This window comes from Gymnoscopelus braueri (genome assembly GCF_963280865.1).
Source record: "Gymnoscopelus braueri genome assembly, chromosome: 22".
Taxonomy (NCBI): Eukaryota; Metazoa; Chordata; class Actinopteri; order Myctophiformes; family Myctophidae; genus Gymnoscopelus; species Gymnoscopelus braueri.
The window spans coordinates 20,798,613-20,816,407 of NC_137624.1; the positions used below are offsets into that span (position 1 = coordinate 20,798,613).

Consider the following 17,795-nt stretch of genomic DNA (forward strand, 5'->3'; position numbering starts at 1 on the left):
ATAGCTCAATAGCTGACGCAGAGTTCCGACACAAAGATGGGGCCATATTTTATTGGGGTTATTCTCTGAGGGACAATATGAGGAAGGTGACAAATAGAGATGGAAATAGAACCCAACTGACTGAAAGCCAGAAAGAGATTTGCATCCAGCTGGAAGGAAATAGCGTGTTAACCCATTAAGACCTCGAGGCCGATTCTACAAATGCCTTCTAAATCAGTAGTTCTCACACGTTCAAGATTATAAAAAAAAAATAAAAAAATAGCAGATGTACAAGTTCGCAACGCGACACAAAGTGACGCGCTGCGAGCTTGTATGTCTGCTATTTTTGAATAGCCAACGTATATAAAATCTAAAATGACGCCGGTGCTTTCCCGGTTTTAAGTTGGTTGCTAAGTGACTGACGGAGATAAAGTCTATTTTCCCCACAACAGGTAATTATCAAGGGGAGACTAAGCTTATTTTTATGTTATGAAATCGTCTGTGATATAACCTAGAAGTGTTCTCATGAGACAAGCCTTATAAAAGAGCAGTTTGAGTGTGTGTGTGTGTGTGTGTGTGTGTGTGTGTGTGTGTGTGTGTGTGTGTGTGTGTGTGTGTGTGTGTGTGTGTGTGTGTGTGTGTGTGTGTGTGTGTGTGTGTGTGTGTGTGTGTGTGTGTGTGTGTGTGGGAGAACTGTGGGTCTGGTCTCTCACTGCTTGCCTCTTCTTCAGCTTTGCTCTGTCAGCAACTAATGTAGAGATCTCGTATAAAACTCTTTTATGAGCCATGGCTAAAGGGTAAAGGTCCTTACACACTGGGAGCATTATGAATAAACCATCTGAAATTGCATTGGTAAATATTTCACAACAAACTGATTTGGTCTAGCTTTATTCATATACAGGTTATTTTATGCTTTTATTCACGTGAAAAATTTGCCACGTTTTATTTTATTTTAATTAAGCCGCTTTATCGCCACGTAATATATTCACATTCTGTGTGGAAGTTCTGATTTTAAAAGTTTTAAGGTTTTAAAAGAGAAAGAAACTACCATAACATCTACCTTGTACATCTGCTATTTTGGAACATTTTCTTAAAGGACGACTTCACCCATTTTCAACCTATCTTCATATAATTGGTCCTCACTAATGCTCATGATAAAATGGTACCATTCTTTTCTACTGTGTCTCAGAGGAGGGCTGTGGACAGTTCAGAATCCTTTCTACCAGTGACATCGTCGATGGGAAATCCAAGCTAATAGAAACTGCAGGCTTTCAATTCCTGGAAAGTTGCAATGCAATAATAGAAGCCATTGTTCTCGCTTTAATAAAAATCTAAATAAAAAATGAGAAATCTTGTTGGAAAAAAACCCCCTGCTTAACGATGATGTTACTGGTAGACGGGTTTCTGGACAGTCCACAGCCCTCCTATGAGACACAGACCGAGTAGAAAGGCTGACATATAAACACTTCAAGACTACGAAGAGATATACGATGGGAGTGGCTGGGAGATGGCTGAGAGATAGTGGTCTAAAGGTCGGACTCTCAGCACAGAGGTTCCATGTTCAAATCCCAGTCGTCCCATACTTCAAAGTTGTAGTACTTTGAAGTTTTCAAGGCCAAAATACAAAAAAGCAAGTCAAAAGCACAAAGACACATGTGAAGGGAGTGGCTGAGAGATGGGGTAGTGGTCTAAAGGTCGGACCTTCAGCACAGAGGTTTCATGTCCAAATCCCACTTTTCCCATACTTCAAAGTTGTAGAACTTTGACATTTTCAAAGCCAAAATACAAAAAAGCAAGTCAAAACCACAAAGAGTCATGTGATGGGAGTGGCTGAGAGATGGTGTAGCGGTTTGAAGATCAGACTCGCAGCATGGAGATGCCATGTTCAAATCCCAGTCATTCTATGATTCATTGCTTTTCAACTTTACTAACCGAAGGCTGACATATAAACACTTCAAGACTACGAAGAGATATACGATGGGAGTGGCTGAGAGATAGTGGTCTAAAGGTCGGACTCTCAGCACAGAGGTTCCATGTTCAAATCCCAGTCGTCTCATACTTCAATGTTGTAGTACTTTGAAATGTTGAAGGCCAAAATACAGAAAAGCAAGTCAAAGGCACAAAGAAACACATGAAGGGAGTGACTGAAAGATGGTGTAGTGGTCTGAAGATCGGACTCTCAGCACAGAGGTTCCATGCTCAAATCCCATTCGTCCCATACTTCAAGGTTGTAGTACTTTGAAGTTTTCAAGGCCAAAATACAAAAAAGCAAGTCAAGTGCACGAAGAGACATGTGAAGGGAGTGGCGGGAGTGGCTGAGAGATGGGGTAGTGGTCTAAAGGTCGGACTCTCAGCACAGAAGTTTCATGTTCAAATCCCAGTCGTCCCATACTTCAAAGTTGTAGTACTTTGAAGTTTTCAAGGCCAAAATACAAAAACACAAGTCAAAGGCACAAAGACACAGGTGAAGGGAGTGGCTGAGAGATGGGGTAGTGGTCTAAAAGTCAGACTCTCAGCACAGAGGTTCCATGTTCAAATCCCAGTCGTCCCATACTTCAAAGTTGTAGTACTTTGAAGCTTTCAAGGCCAAAATACAAAAAAGCAAGTCAAAGGCACAAAGACACAGGTGAAGGGAGTGGCTGAGAGATTGGGTAGTGGTCTAAAGGTTGGACTCTCAGCACAGAGGTTCCATGTTCAAATCCCAGTCGTCCCATACTTCAAAGTTGTAGTAATTTGAAGTTTTCAAGGCCAAAATACAAATAAGCAAGTCAAAAGCACAAAGACACATGTGAAGGGAGTGGCTGAGAGATGGGGTATGTCTGAAAGAACTCTGCCCAGCTAAAGTTTTACAGAAGGACACTCCAACCCATTCAGTGGCATCGAGGTACTACACGTGCCTCAAAGGCTCCGAGTGCCTCTGATGTGTTTTCGGTGTTTATCCACCGGATGGCCCTGTTCACATACCAGCGATACCATACGAGTCCTTCAGCACCAAGGCAGCAAAACCGTGTGATCCCAAAAAACACCCTGATGAGCTTCTACGGGAGGTGTCGGGAGTGTAATCAGCCCAATGAGTTCACAGGACCTAAAGTGTCTCTCTGTAAAAACCTTAGCTGGGCAGAGTTCTTTCAGACATAACCCCCCACCTTTAACTATCAGGAAACAGGGGAGGGACACAGTCCCCCCGATGGTCCTCCAGTACGTTGATGGCATGGGACTTGAACCTGCCAACTGTCTGTAGCAGAGGCAACCGATCAAGCACAGCACACCACACCACTGCGCCAACGCACCTTTGGGCCCTCAGCAGGTGTCTCTTCGTGCTTTTGACTTGCTTTTTTGTATTTTGGCCTTGAAAATTTCAAAGTACTACAACTTTGAAGTATGGGATGACTAGGATTTGAACATGGAACCTCTGTGCTGAGAGTCCGATCTTTAGACCAGTACCCCATCTCTCAGCCACTCCCTTCACCTGTGTCTTTGTGCCTTTGACTTGCTTTTTTGTATTTTGGCCTTGAAAACTTCAAAGTACTACAACTTTGAAGTATGGGACGACTGGGATTTGAACATGGAACCTCTGTGCTGAGAGTCCAACCTTTAGACCACTACCCCATCTCTCAGCCACTCCCTTCACATGTCTCTTTGTGCATTTGACTTGCTTTTTTGTATTTTGGCCTTGAAAACTTCAAAGTACTACAACTTTGAATTATGGCACGACTGGGATTTGAACATGGAACCTCTGTGCTGAGAGTCCGACCTTTAGACCACTGCACCATCTCTCAGCACTCCCTTCACATGTGTCTTTGTGCTTTTGACTTGGTTTTATGTATTTTGGCCTTGAAAAATCTCTCAGCCACTCCCATTATATGTCTCTTCGTACTCTTGAAGTGTTTATATGTCAGCCTTCAGTTAGTAAAGTTGAAAAGCAATGAACCATAGCATAGAATGACTGGGATTTGAACATGGCATCTCCATGCTGAGAATCAGATTTTTAGACCGCTACTCCATCGCTCAGCCACTCCCATCGTATGTCTCTTCGTACTCTTGAAGTGTTTATATGTCAGCCTTCAGTTAGTAAAGTTGAAAAGCAATGAACCATAGAATGACTGGGATTTGAACATGGCATCTCCATGTTGAGTGTCTGATCTTCAGACCGCTACACCACCTCTCAGCCACTCCCATCGTATGTCTCTTGATACTCTGGAAGTGTTTATATGTCAGCGTTCAGTTAGTAAAGTTGAAAAGCAATGAACCATAGAATGCCTGGGATTTGAACATGGCATCTCTATGCTGAGTCTGATCTTTAGACCACTACACCATTTCTCAGCCACTCCCATTGTATGTCTCTTTGTAGTCTTGAAGTGTTTATATGTCAGCCTTCAGTTAGTAAAGTTGAAAAGTAATGAACCATAGAATGACTGGGATTTGAGCATAGCATCTCCTTGCTGAGAGTCTGATCTTTAGACCGCTACACCATCTCTCAGCCACTCCCTTCATATGTCTTTTCGTACTCTTGAAGTGTTTATATGTCAGCCTTCAGTTAGTAAAGTTGAAAAGCAATGAACCATAGAATAACTGGGATTTGAGCATAGCATCTCCTTGCTGAGAGTCTGATCTTTAGACCGCTACACCATCTCTCAGCCACTCCCTTCATATGTCTCTTTGTAGTCTTGAAGTGTTTATATGTCAGCCTTCAGTTAGTAAAGTTGAAAAGCAATGAACCATAGAATGACTGGGATTTGAGCATAGCATCTCCTTGCTGAGAGTCTGATCTTTAGACCGCTACACCATCTCTCAGCCACTCCCTTCATATGTCTCTTTGTAGTCTTGAAGTGTTTATATGTCAGCCTTCAGTTAGTAAAGTTGAAAAGCAATGAACCATAGAATGACTGGGATTTGAGCATAGCATCTCCTTGCTGAGAGTCTGATCTTTAGACCGCAACACCATCTCTCAGCCACTCCCTTCATATGTCTTTTCGTACTCTTGAAGTGTTTATATGTCAGCCTTCAGTTAGTAAAGTTGAAAAGCAATGAACCATAGAATGACTGGGATTTGAACATGGAATCTCTGCACTGAGACACCATCTCTCAGCCACTCCCATCATATGTCTCTTTGTACTCTTGAAGTGTTTATATGTCAGCCTTCAGTTAGTAAAGTTGAAATACGTCAGCATATAGAGCTTCATCATGTAACTTTACCATTCTACCCCGAATTTGTCTTTTAGTGCTTTTTAGTTATTTTTTTGTAGTTTAGCTGTCAAAACATGACACTTGAAACTCTCTGCTGAAAGACTGAGTATTACTACACCATTACTCAGTACTTTTGAAATGTATAATTTCACATTCAACTACAGTAGGTCTGGGACTTGAACATGGAAACCCAGTGCTGAGAGTTTGAGCATTAGTCCACTACACCATCACATGTTTAATGTACAGATGTCTTCTAGCGCTTTAAAGTGTTCTTTTGGACTGACCAGCAAAGCCCAGCTTCCCAGCTTGGCTTTGCTGGTCATTCCAGCCAGCCAGCTAGTTACTTTAAACCACTGTTGTTCTTTAAATCTAATTATTGTCTCCGCCAGGCCGAAAGGCATGGCGAGAGAGAGTATGTTTTGCCCCCTGTCCGTCCGTCCGTCCGTCCTTCTGTCTGCGACCAGCTAATCTCCGCCACCATTGGCCCGGCCGCTGTGAAACTGCGCACACACACTCTGGATGCCACAGCAGAACCTCTGCCCCACATTTTTCAGATCAGCCTGTCATAGCGCCACCATGAGGCAGACTTTTGCAAAACACATTTTTGGATATTACTCCTACAGATTTGATCCAAACAACACGCAAATCGGTACACAGTATCTCTATAGTCATGTGATCAACACGGATCTGTCCGATTGACTATATTCCATCCTGATTGGTTAAGATTGGCTTCCAAAGTTTGCAGGATTGGTTCATTTTGAACAAAATGTCTCAAATCATGAACGCAGCATGCGATTTCCGTGAAATCTTCCACGTAGATTCCCACTTGGCCCATGAAGAAATGCCACTTGAAAACTTTCAAATCAGCCTCATGGTGGCGCTACAACAGGCCGATTCACGTTTTTACCTATAACTGCACCAATCTGCGTGAAACTTTGCACTCACACTCCCTAGAGGCCAAGGAAAAACCTTTGCCCTGCATTTTTCACATATGCCTGTTAGAGGACCGCCAGGAGGCTGACTTTTGTAAAACATTTGTTTTGCTCTTACTCCTTCAGATTCTGTCCAAAAAAAGATTTTTTTGTAATTTTGCACGCACATTCCCACTAGGCCGAGGAAGAAATGCCCCCCTTTTCACATTGGCCTGTTATAGCGCTACCAGCAGGTCTAATTTAGCAAACCAGATTTTTCGAACAAAATGCCTCAAATCATGAATGCAGTGTCCGATTGCTGTGAAAGGCCTAAGAAGAAATGGGACCCTTTTCACATTGGCCTATTATAGCGCCACCAGGAGGCCATAATAACCTACCTGACCTGGCGGAGACTTGTGCTCCGAGGAGCACTTTTTCTAGTTAACTTTTAATTGCTAAAAAAATACTGTAGACCTTTAAACCTTTAGAACCTTAAACCTTTAGAACCTTAAACCTTTAGAACCTTAAAGCTTTAAAACCTTAAGACCTTTAGAACCTTAAACCTTTAAAACCTTTAGAACCTTAAACCTCTAGAACCTTTAAAACCTTAAACCTTTAACACTACTAATACTTTAAAACCTTTAACACTTATAAAACTATCAATACTCAATACTATGAACATTCTTAGCAATCCCACACTGTTTCTTCAGGAACAGTACTTTCTAGTTTTGATTATTATATTTTTTTTTACATAAATCTTCACTTCAAGTTCCGGGGGTCCCTGGCACAAAACATTTTCAGATGGGGGTCAGTGGCCAAATACATATCAATTTGGAAATCCTTGACATGAAAAGGTTTGAGAACCACTGCTATGAAAGGCAGAGGTCATGGCTCCAAACTACAGCAAACAAAAAAACCTGCAGGCTTGTAACAGATGGTTTCTAAGACACCGCTTTGGTGGAATGTGTGTGTGTGTGTGTCACAGTGCAATATTATTTACTGCAAAAATAAAGGCCACACCTGTCTCCACATCCAAATGTGTTGGAAAATGGATTCTTGGCAACACAGTGAATGGAAGGAAACGGCTGAAACGACAAGGTTTTGTGGTCATATCTTTATATTGAAATCCATGAAGTATACACAATGCAACCTACACTATTACAATGTCCACACGTTGATAATGTTTTGTTGCTGAATAATAAAGCTACGTTTTGGCATGTAAGTAACCAACCAACCAAACAAAAAAAAACAGCAGTCTGACTGAGAAGCTTGGAGCGAGAAAAAAAAAAAATTAAAAACAAAAGAAGTCTGTGGATTAAACGGTAGCACGGCAGCAGGAACGGTAGGTACAATTAGGCAACATTAGTTATAGTTACAGAGTAGAAAATCATGAACAAAAAAAATGTCAATATTCATTTTCTTTATTTGTTTCTTATATACAACCCAGTGCCTTGAGGGGAACGGCCCTTTGTTCCTTTCAACCTACTTTTGGCCTTTTCCTCTAACGTTAAGTAAATTCCAGCCAATCAAAGCCCATTGTTAAGCCAGATACATCATATGCTGTAGTAACTATCCATCTTAGACTGGTAAAAAAAAAAGAAGATATTTCCTATAATTCATTCTAAAATGACAAGACGTGTTAAAATGATGAATTTTGATTACTTAGTATTACAGCCAAAATCCATGTTGATGTTTGTACTTGATGACTAAAGACACACACACGCACGCACGCACACACACAACCTGATCCAGCCCTTAACTGGTGTCCTTGAGTGATTGCCAGAGTGAGCCCTGCTTTGACCTGGTCGTTCTGTTTGACAGTGCAAAGTGATCCAGTGACTGATGGGGCCATCCTGCTGTGTTCCTCAGCTACTTGGGGAGCATAGTTACAGTATGTCACACTCACAAGTGCTTTTATGCATGCATGTGTGTAATGCATCCGCCCTGCTATGAGACGTGTGTGTGTGTGTGTGTGTGTGTGTGTGTGTGTGTGTGTGTGTGTCATTTTTACTGCTTCTCTGGAGCAGCAGTGCTTCTCAAAGTGCGGTCCGGGGGACCCCCAGAGGTCAGTTTTAACACTTTAAACCCTTAGTGAAACTTAGTAAACTGGACCCGAGTTGGCTCTGTACTTGGAACACTTTTTTTCCATCTACACACTAATCCCTTCAAAAAAATAGTAGCAGGTCTACAAGCTCGCTGTGAGCTTGTAGACCTGATATTTTTGGCAGGTCTATTCTACAAGCTCACGATGCGTCATGGCGTGGCGCGTTGTGAGCTTGTATATGTAGCTATAAAAATGTATAAATGGACAATTATTTTCTTCTGGGGGTCCCTGGCGCAAAATCTTTTCAGATGGGGGTACGCGGCAAAATACATGTCAATTTAGGGGGGTCCTTGACACCTTGAAATGTTTCAGAACCACTGCAGTATTTGTAATTATGTCTGCAAGTAGTGTGTCCGCCTTTACAGAATACTGTACAATGCTATCTGCGTGTGTTTGTGCGACGGTGTATAAGGTATACTGTAGCATACACAAACGGTCCACCAGCAACTCTCACTCTATTTGTATAATCGTTGCCGTCGGGCAGAAACCTTGGATCTCCATATTCTTTTTGTAAATTAATGCCCTAGTTTATCGTACAACAGCGTCGACACAAAAAGTAGTGAAAATAGCAGATCTACAAGCTCACGATGCGACGCGTTGTGAGCTTGCAGAGCTGCTATTTTCAGGAATTTAAAACGTTTTTTTTAAATAGTCATACAAAAAAGGAACGGGTTTTGGACATACAAGGTTTCCGCCCGACATGGACGATTATTGTTTAAGGGGGGCCTATACCTGTAGGTCTGCTTGTCCAGTGAAAACTCACACAACCCAGCCACTAGCAAACAGTACGCTCCGTCACCTAACATAACAAGAGGGTCAGGCGGGACCCGGGCCAGTCAAGTTCAGAGGTCACTGAGCAGCTGGAAGGTGGAGGAGGGGTTCAAAGGTATGTTCTCTCTGGCACTATATGCAGAGAGAATTATGAGTGTCGGTGTGTGTGTGTGTGTGTGTGTGTGTGTGTGTGTGTGTGTGTGTGTGTGTGTGTGTGTGTGTGTGTGTGTGTGTGTGTGTGTGTGTGTGTGTGTGTACTTGTATTACTGTACTTGTGAGGGCCAAATATCACCACCAAGTATAGTAGAATTTGAGAAATAGAAATAGCGAGGACACTTTTATTCATCCTCACAAGAAAAATAGTTGCTTTATGGTTTAATCCACTAAGACCGGGAACGCATCCGTGTCATCATACAATGTCTTTGGCTATTAAAAAATAGCAGATATACAAGCTCTCTATATTTTGAGATGGGGGGGGGGGGGTGGGGGGTCATTTTGGGGGTCCTTGACATGAAAAAAGTTTGAGAACTACTGATTTTATAGCAACATAAGTTAAAAAGAAAAATGTTTAGAAGACATTGGTAGAATCCCCAGAAGTAAAGATTTCAGTTAAAAAATATATACTGTATATTGAAAGATTTTGACAAATATTCACGATTTTTCCAAAATAAATAGAAGATCTACTCGGTGCCCCGCTATGAGCTTGTAGATCTGCTGTTTTTGAATAGCCAAAAAAAAATCTAAAAATGACACAGATACTTTCCTGGTCTTAATGGGATAAGGTGCGCTTGATTTACTATGCCTATCATGCAAAAAGTATGTATGTTTTGGAGCCATTTCTTTAGTTCCATTGTGCGGGGCCATCTAAACAAACAAACCTCAAGTATTTCATGTTTAAAAGTGAATTTGATGCCAGGTACGCAGTGGTAGGAAACTACCACACCTGTTACTGTGACTATTTCACTGCTTTCATGATCATCCTTCACCATCAAGGCTCAACAAGTTAACTTTCCCAACATCACTCATTACACACAATTAACCACATCAACCCTGGCCCTGTTTTGGGCAAATTTGCAAAAATGTGCAAACTTTGCAAAAAAAAACTATCTTTCTTTTCGAAAATAGCGAAAGCAGACAATCTACAAGCTCACAAGGCAACGCATTGGGAGCTATGTGAGCTATTTTTCTTGTAGATCGGCTATTTTCGCTATATGTCACATGACAAATTATATAGGGCTTAAGTGGTTAAACATCACCAGAGACCAGAACATTTGGAGAAAAAAAAGCAAAATAAAAGCAAAACAAAACAAAAAACATTTCCCCTTGCAATCTTGCACACATTCATAACCTAATATAGTGCTTTATCTTTCACCTGGATTCTCATGCTTAATTCATACTCCGTCATACGACAGTGTTTTGTGCGCTGAAGATAGCAGATCTACACGCTCACAACACGGATCTGCTATTTCCGGCGCTGAACAGCGCCGTACAGCGAAGTAGGAATCAGGCTTCGAACTTCCTCTCCCGTCTCGTTTATAGACATATAGACATAATAGTACGTACATAATATGCACAAAACACAGTTCCATGTCGTCTTGTTCATCATTCACACACGTCCTTTCCACATAATCCGGGACACCCGGCAGCACGTGTATACATTCGTGCACACTCACAATCTCTCACACACACACACACACCTCACAGATCGACAGGAAACAAACATGCAAAGTGTCACTCGCACGTATCCCTCTTTACATAAGCATCTCCATACACATACGTATAGAAAAGAAAAGGTATTTGTTTAACGTAAATTAGAAAAAATAAACGGTCAGTTCGGAAAAGGCGGCTATCAGCTCTCGTACCTAAAACAAGGCTTTTCTTTTTTTACAGGGAGTAGTTTTACTTGTGCCAGTAGTTTAGATGGTAGGAGGGGATGATGGAGTGTTTCCTTCTTTAATCCTGTCAGGACAGAGCTTCCATTTCCCTCCTTTCCTTCCTAACATCCTTTAAATATCAGTAGTAGTACAAAAAAAAAAGAAGAAAGAAATCTACGAAGCATTTTTCTTTGTTTTCCCCCAATTTTTCTTTCTTTTGATCAGTTGAATTGTTTCTCTGGGGTGTGGGGTTAAACTTTCATCAGGGAAGTTCTGGAAAAGGGGGAGAGAGAGAGAGCGAGAGAGAGAGAGAGAGAGATGAAGGGGAAGAAGAGGTTTTGATAAGATGAAGAAGGGGATCACACAGTCTATAGTCCTGGGGATTTAAGTGTCAATGTTCAAGTTAAAGTTAGGTCCCAGAGGTACAAGTTAGGGTGTTCAGAGCGTTCAGGGTGTTAGGTTAGGCATTCGTAATCCTTGCACCGAGCACCTGTCAGGGTCTGGGTACAGCTAAGTAATAAGAGAGAGAGAGAGAGAGAGAAAAAAACGATCTTTTGGGGTATCAGGTTAGGTGGTTTCCTTGCCCTGGGTCCCGGTAACGGTCTTGATGGAGCTGAGCGTTCGGTTGAACCAGGTCTTCTTAGCGGCCTGCACCTCGTTGAGAGCCAGACCCAGGTGATGCTCCAGGTCCTGGGCAGGAGGGAGAAGGGAGGGAGGGGAAGTGAACTGGAATTCTATTGAACTTGCGGTCTTAAGATAGGAGATGTGTTGTGAGCTGCTATATTTGCTATTTTGGGCGGAAAATTAATACAATTTGGATTATTATTATTTTGTATTTGCCCAAAATAGGGTTAATATGGTTAAACATGAACTGTTCTTTGATCATAGACCTGCACTGGTGGGGAAAGCTAAATACTGTATGTTATCTCACCTGTATGTCTCTGTACATTTACATAAACCCTGCCTCAAGCTGTATACCGATTTATACAAGTTTGTGTGTGTGTGTGTGTGTGTGTGTGTGTGTGTGTGTGTGTGTGTGTGTGTGTGTGTGTGTGTGTGTGTGTGTGTGTGTGTGTGTGTGTGTGTGCGTGCGTACTAGGGGGGAATTTTGGCAGTAGTATTACACCATTCATTTATTTTTTGTTTACTTAACTGGGACAATGCACAATACATATATATTGTATTGCACCAGATATAGCTCAGAGCTGTGTGTGTGTGTGTGTGTGTGTGTGTGTGTGTGTGTGTGTGTGTGTGTGTGTGTGTGTGTGTGTGTGTGTGTGTGTGTGTGTGTGTGTGTGTGTGTGTGTGTGTGTGTGGGGGTGTGTGTGTGTGTGTGTGTGTGTGTGTGTGTGTGTGTGTATATATATATATATATATATAGGTGCAGACTACTTGTTTTTATATTTGGCAGCCTAAGACATACCCGCAGAATGGTTGTTAGAGGGTTTCAACAACTTGGGATGCCCAAAAAGGAGGCACAAAGAATGGCAAAGTATTGTGCTGTCTCTGCTATAATTGGCTGCTATAATAGAGCTGTCAGAACGAAATTCGGGATTCAAAAATGCAGTTTTTTATAGATAAAATATATAATAATAAAAAATATATACATTTTATTTCCTGACCTACCGATGCAAAAACAAATGCTTTCATCACGTCACGTTTTACTTTGCAAAAAAAATGCGGTCGGAATGGTGGATGGATCTTGCTATGATAGTACAGACACTAACATCCATCTAAAAGTAGCTACTACACACCCACGTAAGTGAGAAAGTGGGTAAAGCACAGCCGCTTACAAAGCCACGCAAACCAGCAGGAGTTTCTATATCACCTGCCTGCCATGTTGTGAAAATGATCAGCGCCAATGTGGACTGTGCTCGGAGGTTCCGTCACACAAAAGCTTAAAACCAGTGAAAATAAAGAGGTATTTCCACTCACTAAACATCCAAATCACAATGATAAACCAGTGGAGTTTATTTATAAGAGGACGAACTGCAGGGCCAACGTCGATAGCCACTGAGTTACTCGACGAGGTGTGTCTTTTCCTCGGACGCGCGGTAAGAAATTGTAGCCTAATATCACTCTCCTCTTATCAAAAAAAAAAAGAAAATGAACCTAAATTAAAGCCATAACTAATATAGTTGGTTTAAATTTTTTTTTGTGCCTGTTATTATAGCATTTGTATGTGTGCACGTGGGTGTTTATTATTGTAGAACTATAAATTATTATATTATAACTATATAATTATATATTATATCAAATATTGAAATATTTTCGAATATTAAAAATATTAGTATAGTATTGAAATTCGAATGGGATTATAGAGGAAAACTGACAGCACTAATATCGGAGACGCTGTTACTTATACCCATAGAGTACTGAGTGACATGCTTATTGTATCATGGACATAAATAAATGGTTAACGTGTGCAAGTGTGTAAGTCTGTGTGTGTACTGTACCTGTATTTTACACTCGGCCTCCACCAGCTGCAGCTTGGTCTGGGCCAGTTCCAGCTCCATCTCTCGCAGCTGATTCTTAAGGTCCTCCTTCTCTTCGTCAGTCTCCTCTGGACCCCCTGGGGGCGCCGTTCCCACCGGACGCCGCACGCGGCCCTCCTTGTTGAAAAGACTACTGCACTTCTCACAGCCTTCCACTTTAGACTGGAGTAGATAAGAGGGGAAACATGGTAAAGAGACACACAGATAAAAGGGTTAGAGAGAAGATACTGGGTGAGTGCTGACACCTCCCTCCTGGTTGAGAACACTGTTTCTTAACCTCAGGGTCTAGGGCTGTAACTCTGAGAGTGTGCAAATGGTACACTACAAGCTCACACGCTGTGAGCTTGTAGACCTGCTATTTTTGGCAAAGAGCTTTTGGTGTAGAGGGAAAAAAAGAGCAGACCAAGTACAGAACCAAAGGTCAAGTTTACTAAGTATTGAGGGTTAAATGTCTGAAAATACACATGAACATGAATCCAATACAACACTGATGACCAACCAAATCTATGAAGCTATTTATGAAATCTATGAAAAAGTTTAATCTGCAACACAGTTTTATACAATATGTAGTGGGGGTCCATGCTTCATCTCTCTCTCAGCTAAGGGGTCCTGGGCCTGAAAAAAACCGTTGAAGACCCCTGGCTTACTTTCTTTACTCTCATACAAGACCTCTCTCTCCATTCAATCCTGAGTATAGTGTGAATTAGACCTATAGGGAAGAAACAGGACGTAGTAATATTGTCGTGGAGTTACTGATGATGGGGGTTGGGGTCTCTGCAGCTACCACACACACTTCCTTCATATAGGAAGTGGATGAACTGTATGTACTGCATGTATGTGTGCGTGTGTGCACATGCGTGTGTGTGCGCGTGTGCGTGTGCGTGTGTGTGTGTGTGTGTGTGTGTGTGTGTGTGTGTGCCTAAAACTCACCCTTATTTTCTCCAGCTCTCCTCGAGAGGCTGTCTGTTGTTTCTCCAGACGTTCACTCAGCTGGGAGCAGATCTATAGAAAGCAAACACGCCAAAACACACAGATATTGATATTATTGTTATTTGCAGCTCATAAACTTCCCCAGTGATTTCATCCCTATTCCTACTAATCTTTTTTACAGCATGGTTCCTGGGGGCGAGCCGTCTATAAGGAGGTCAGACTGTGTGACCACTATTGCACACTGACAGTAGGCCAAGAAAAAAAATACCAATTTTCAAATGCTGGGATTTTTTTTTGGTGTGTGAATATTTTGCACATTTTGTGAATTCATCATGTCAGATCCACCGCCCTGCAATAGTTGGGCAAGAATGATGTAATCAATATCACACACCCATTAAAAGCTGATTGGAAAATACATTTGAATTATTGCCCTTCCTTTACTAACTGTCATAACAGTCAGCTAAACATGCATGAACCCACATCATCTCACTCTAAAGCCATTAGCAGCTGTAATAGAGAATGTTTCATTACAGAATCAAACAAACACAGACACACGTTATCTACAGCAGTGGTTCTCAAACCTTTTAATTTCAAGGACCCCCTTCACGCACACACACACACACAGTTAACAAACATCAATGGAACATTAGTCATCCAACAGATACATGTTATCGTACTCCCACTCTGCAGCAGACAACACATCTATCCATCGCTCTTGGGATTCTCTCCAGCTCAGTTTTTTCTCTCTTTTTTATCTATAGTATTGTAGATAAATTATACTGTATATCTCTCTCCATGCTCCTCCATTTGGCCTAAACCTCATACTGTATGCACAGTGCCTTGATCTATCTTCATACTGGCACACATATCCACGTCTTCCACCTCCTACATGCCTTTCATCTGTACGGCTGCAACTATTGATTCTTTTATTAGCGAGTACTCTATCAATTACTTTTTTGATTAATCAAATAAACGAGAAGTGTGTTTTTTGGATAATAAAACATATATATTGTATGTATCTTCAACAAAATAGTCCAATAATATTTTTGAGAATCCACTAAATTAATTCTGATTAACCACTTAAGCCCTTATTCTTTGTCATATAATGTTGACAAATACTGAAAATAGCTGATCGGCTATTTTCGGTACCTCAATTATAGTTAGTTAGTTACTTTATTGACACAATTGTATACAATTATTTTGTTCAGGGACCCCCCAGAAGCAAAGATTTGAGTTAAAATGTATATATATATATTCAAAGATTTGCACATATTTTCACAATTTCTTTCCTTCAAAAATAGCAGATCTACAAGCTCATAGCGCAGCACTCGGTGCCCCGCTATGATAGCCTGATAATCAGACTGAATCTGCGTGGAGCTTCAGTCTGACATTGGCTCCAGTGTACAGTAGGCGATTACGAGGGGGGAGGGGATTAGAATTTCCCGAAACAATTTGAATTAGTTTTAGAATTTCCCTAAACCAATCACAAGGGATCCCCACCCCACCTCCGACTCTCATTGGACGGTACTTTTTGTACCGAATAAATCCCAGGTTCACATTACAACACCAGACCAAGAGACAGTCCACTCAGAGAGTGGGCAGGGTCTATGGTTTGGAACCAGGCTACCACTATGAGCTTGTATATCTGCTATTTTTAATCTAAAGTGACACAGATGCGTTCCCGGATTGAAGGGGTTAAATAAATGATTAAATCAATAAGTATGATTAACTGTTCCCCCTCTCTGCTACCATGACAACTGCTCCCCAGTCTCATTACTTTTCTCTTCATTCACTTACACAATCAAATCTGTTGAACCCAGTGCTTTTCAAGCCTTTTGTAACTTAAGGCACACCAATGGGGAAAAAATCTCAAGGCACACCTGTAGAGGTACAACATAATGGGTTTGTTTCAAATAGGATGTACAGTAAGCTTGTTCTGACACTACTACTGTAACAGGAGATCACAAGGGGAGGTAAATGCAATTTCCCAAAGAAAGGAGGTGTCATTCACTGCTGACGTTTTTACCTTTTCTCCTTTGTACATAGTGTTTTTGTTGATTACATTTGAGATTACATTTAGCTGACAGTGTTGCTGACATGTTGGTTCAACGTCGGTTCTGGGGACCATCACGAATAGATTGAAAACATGTATTTATGTAAATACAATTGTGAATATTATTTGATGCTGGCATTCAGGCTCTGCTATATACAGTATTACTCCCTGTTCAGCAAGACAAGACTTGGAAGACAACCATTTAAGAACAGTATGTATGTATAACAACCCCCTCATGGGAAAAAATAAGCCCTAGGCAAAGCAGAGCCACTGGTGGTGGTGGGAGAAAACAAGCATAAACAACCTTCCGTGACACTGACAGCGAGAGGGAGATCAATGAATAAGGTGAGCTTATGACACACAACACACATATACATCACCCACATAGCGGTGTGTGCATGCCTGTGAACCTCCCCAGTGTATCTGCTTGAACCAAATCGCAGGCTATACACGTCATTATGAGCTGGCTTCCATGGGGACGCCATTTTTTGAGAACTGCTGGATGATAACCAAAGCGTTATTAACCAATAAAGACCGGAGGCGGGAACGCATCTATGTCATTTTAGATTTGAGCTATGACCATTATTTTATACTTTGGCTATTAAAAAATAGCACGAGTGCTGCGCTATGAGCTTGTAGATCTGCTATTTTTTTTAAAATCATGAACATTTTGTGCAAATCTTTGAATATATATTTTTTAAAGCAAACAATTGTAACTGAAAAAAATCTGTCTAAAATCTTTGCCTCTGGGGGGTCCCTGGAACAAAATATTTTGAGATGGGGTCCACGGCCAAATACATATCTAAAATGTTTTCTAAATCCTAACAGTATGTTGCTAAATCAGTGGTGCTCCAACTTTTTCATGTCAAGGACCCCCAAAATTATATGTATTTGGCGGCAGAGCCCCATCTCAAAATATTTTGTTCCAGGGACCCCCAGAAGCACATATTGGAGTTAAAAATTTTCGCTTTAAAAAATATATATATATATATATGTTACAGGGAAATTGGCATTCCAGGGAAATTGAAAAAAGAGCGCTAGTTTTCACCGCCCCCCCAGGCAATTCTGTAGAACCAACACTAGAGGGCAATGCAAGCCACACTACGTGCATAGACATGAACGTGCATGCGTGTGCACGCATGCACAAGCGCACACACGCACGCGCGTGCGGACGCACGCTCATGCTTTCAATTTGGTTTATTGAAAGCATGACTGTTAAGATAATTCTATTGTGTTCTGGCTTTTAACATTTGTTTTAGGTTTTCCACGACACACACGCACACGTGGATAATAACCAATGAAAAGATCTATTCTCACCCTATCGGTTTACAACTCGGACGGCGCTGATTCGACGAGCACTCGCGCCTGCAGGCCTCAAGCTCTGCTAAGTCGGAGCGCCTCCGCCATGGACAATAACTATTATCACGTGTGCGTGTGAACGCGTGTTCAGCGTTACCCTAGCGTAGCTTCCTGGTTGCTATGTGGGGGGGA

The 17,795-nt window shown here is 41.5% G+C and overlaps 1 protein-coding gene across 2 annotated transcripts in view; it reads right to left on the reverse strand.

Moving 5' to 3' along the window:
- Nucleotides 1-9,112: 9,112 nt before the first annotated feature.
- rabgap1 (RAB GTPase activating protein 1) overlaps nt 9,113-17,795 on the reverse strand; it is a 123,607-nt gene continuing 114,924 nt past the window's right edge. For both annotated transcript variants that reach the window (XM_080419585.1, XM_080419584.1), the window contains 3 exons: nt 14,252-14,323; nt 13,283-13,483; nt 9,113-11,516 (listed from right to left, as the gene is read on the reverse strand). In XM_080419585.1, the coding sequence (XP_080275711.1) occupies nt 11,394-11,516; nt 13,283-13,483; nt 14,252-14,323 (396 nt within the window). In that variant the 3' untranslated portion in view covers nt 9,113-11,393. The remainder of the gene's footprint in view (nt 11,517-13,282; nt 13,484-14,251; nt 14,324-17,795) is intronic.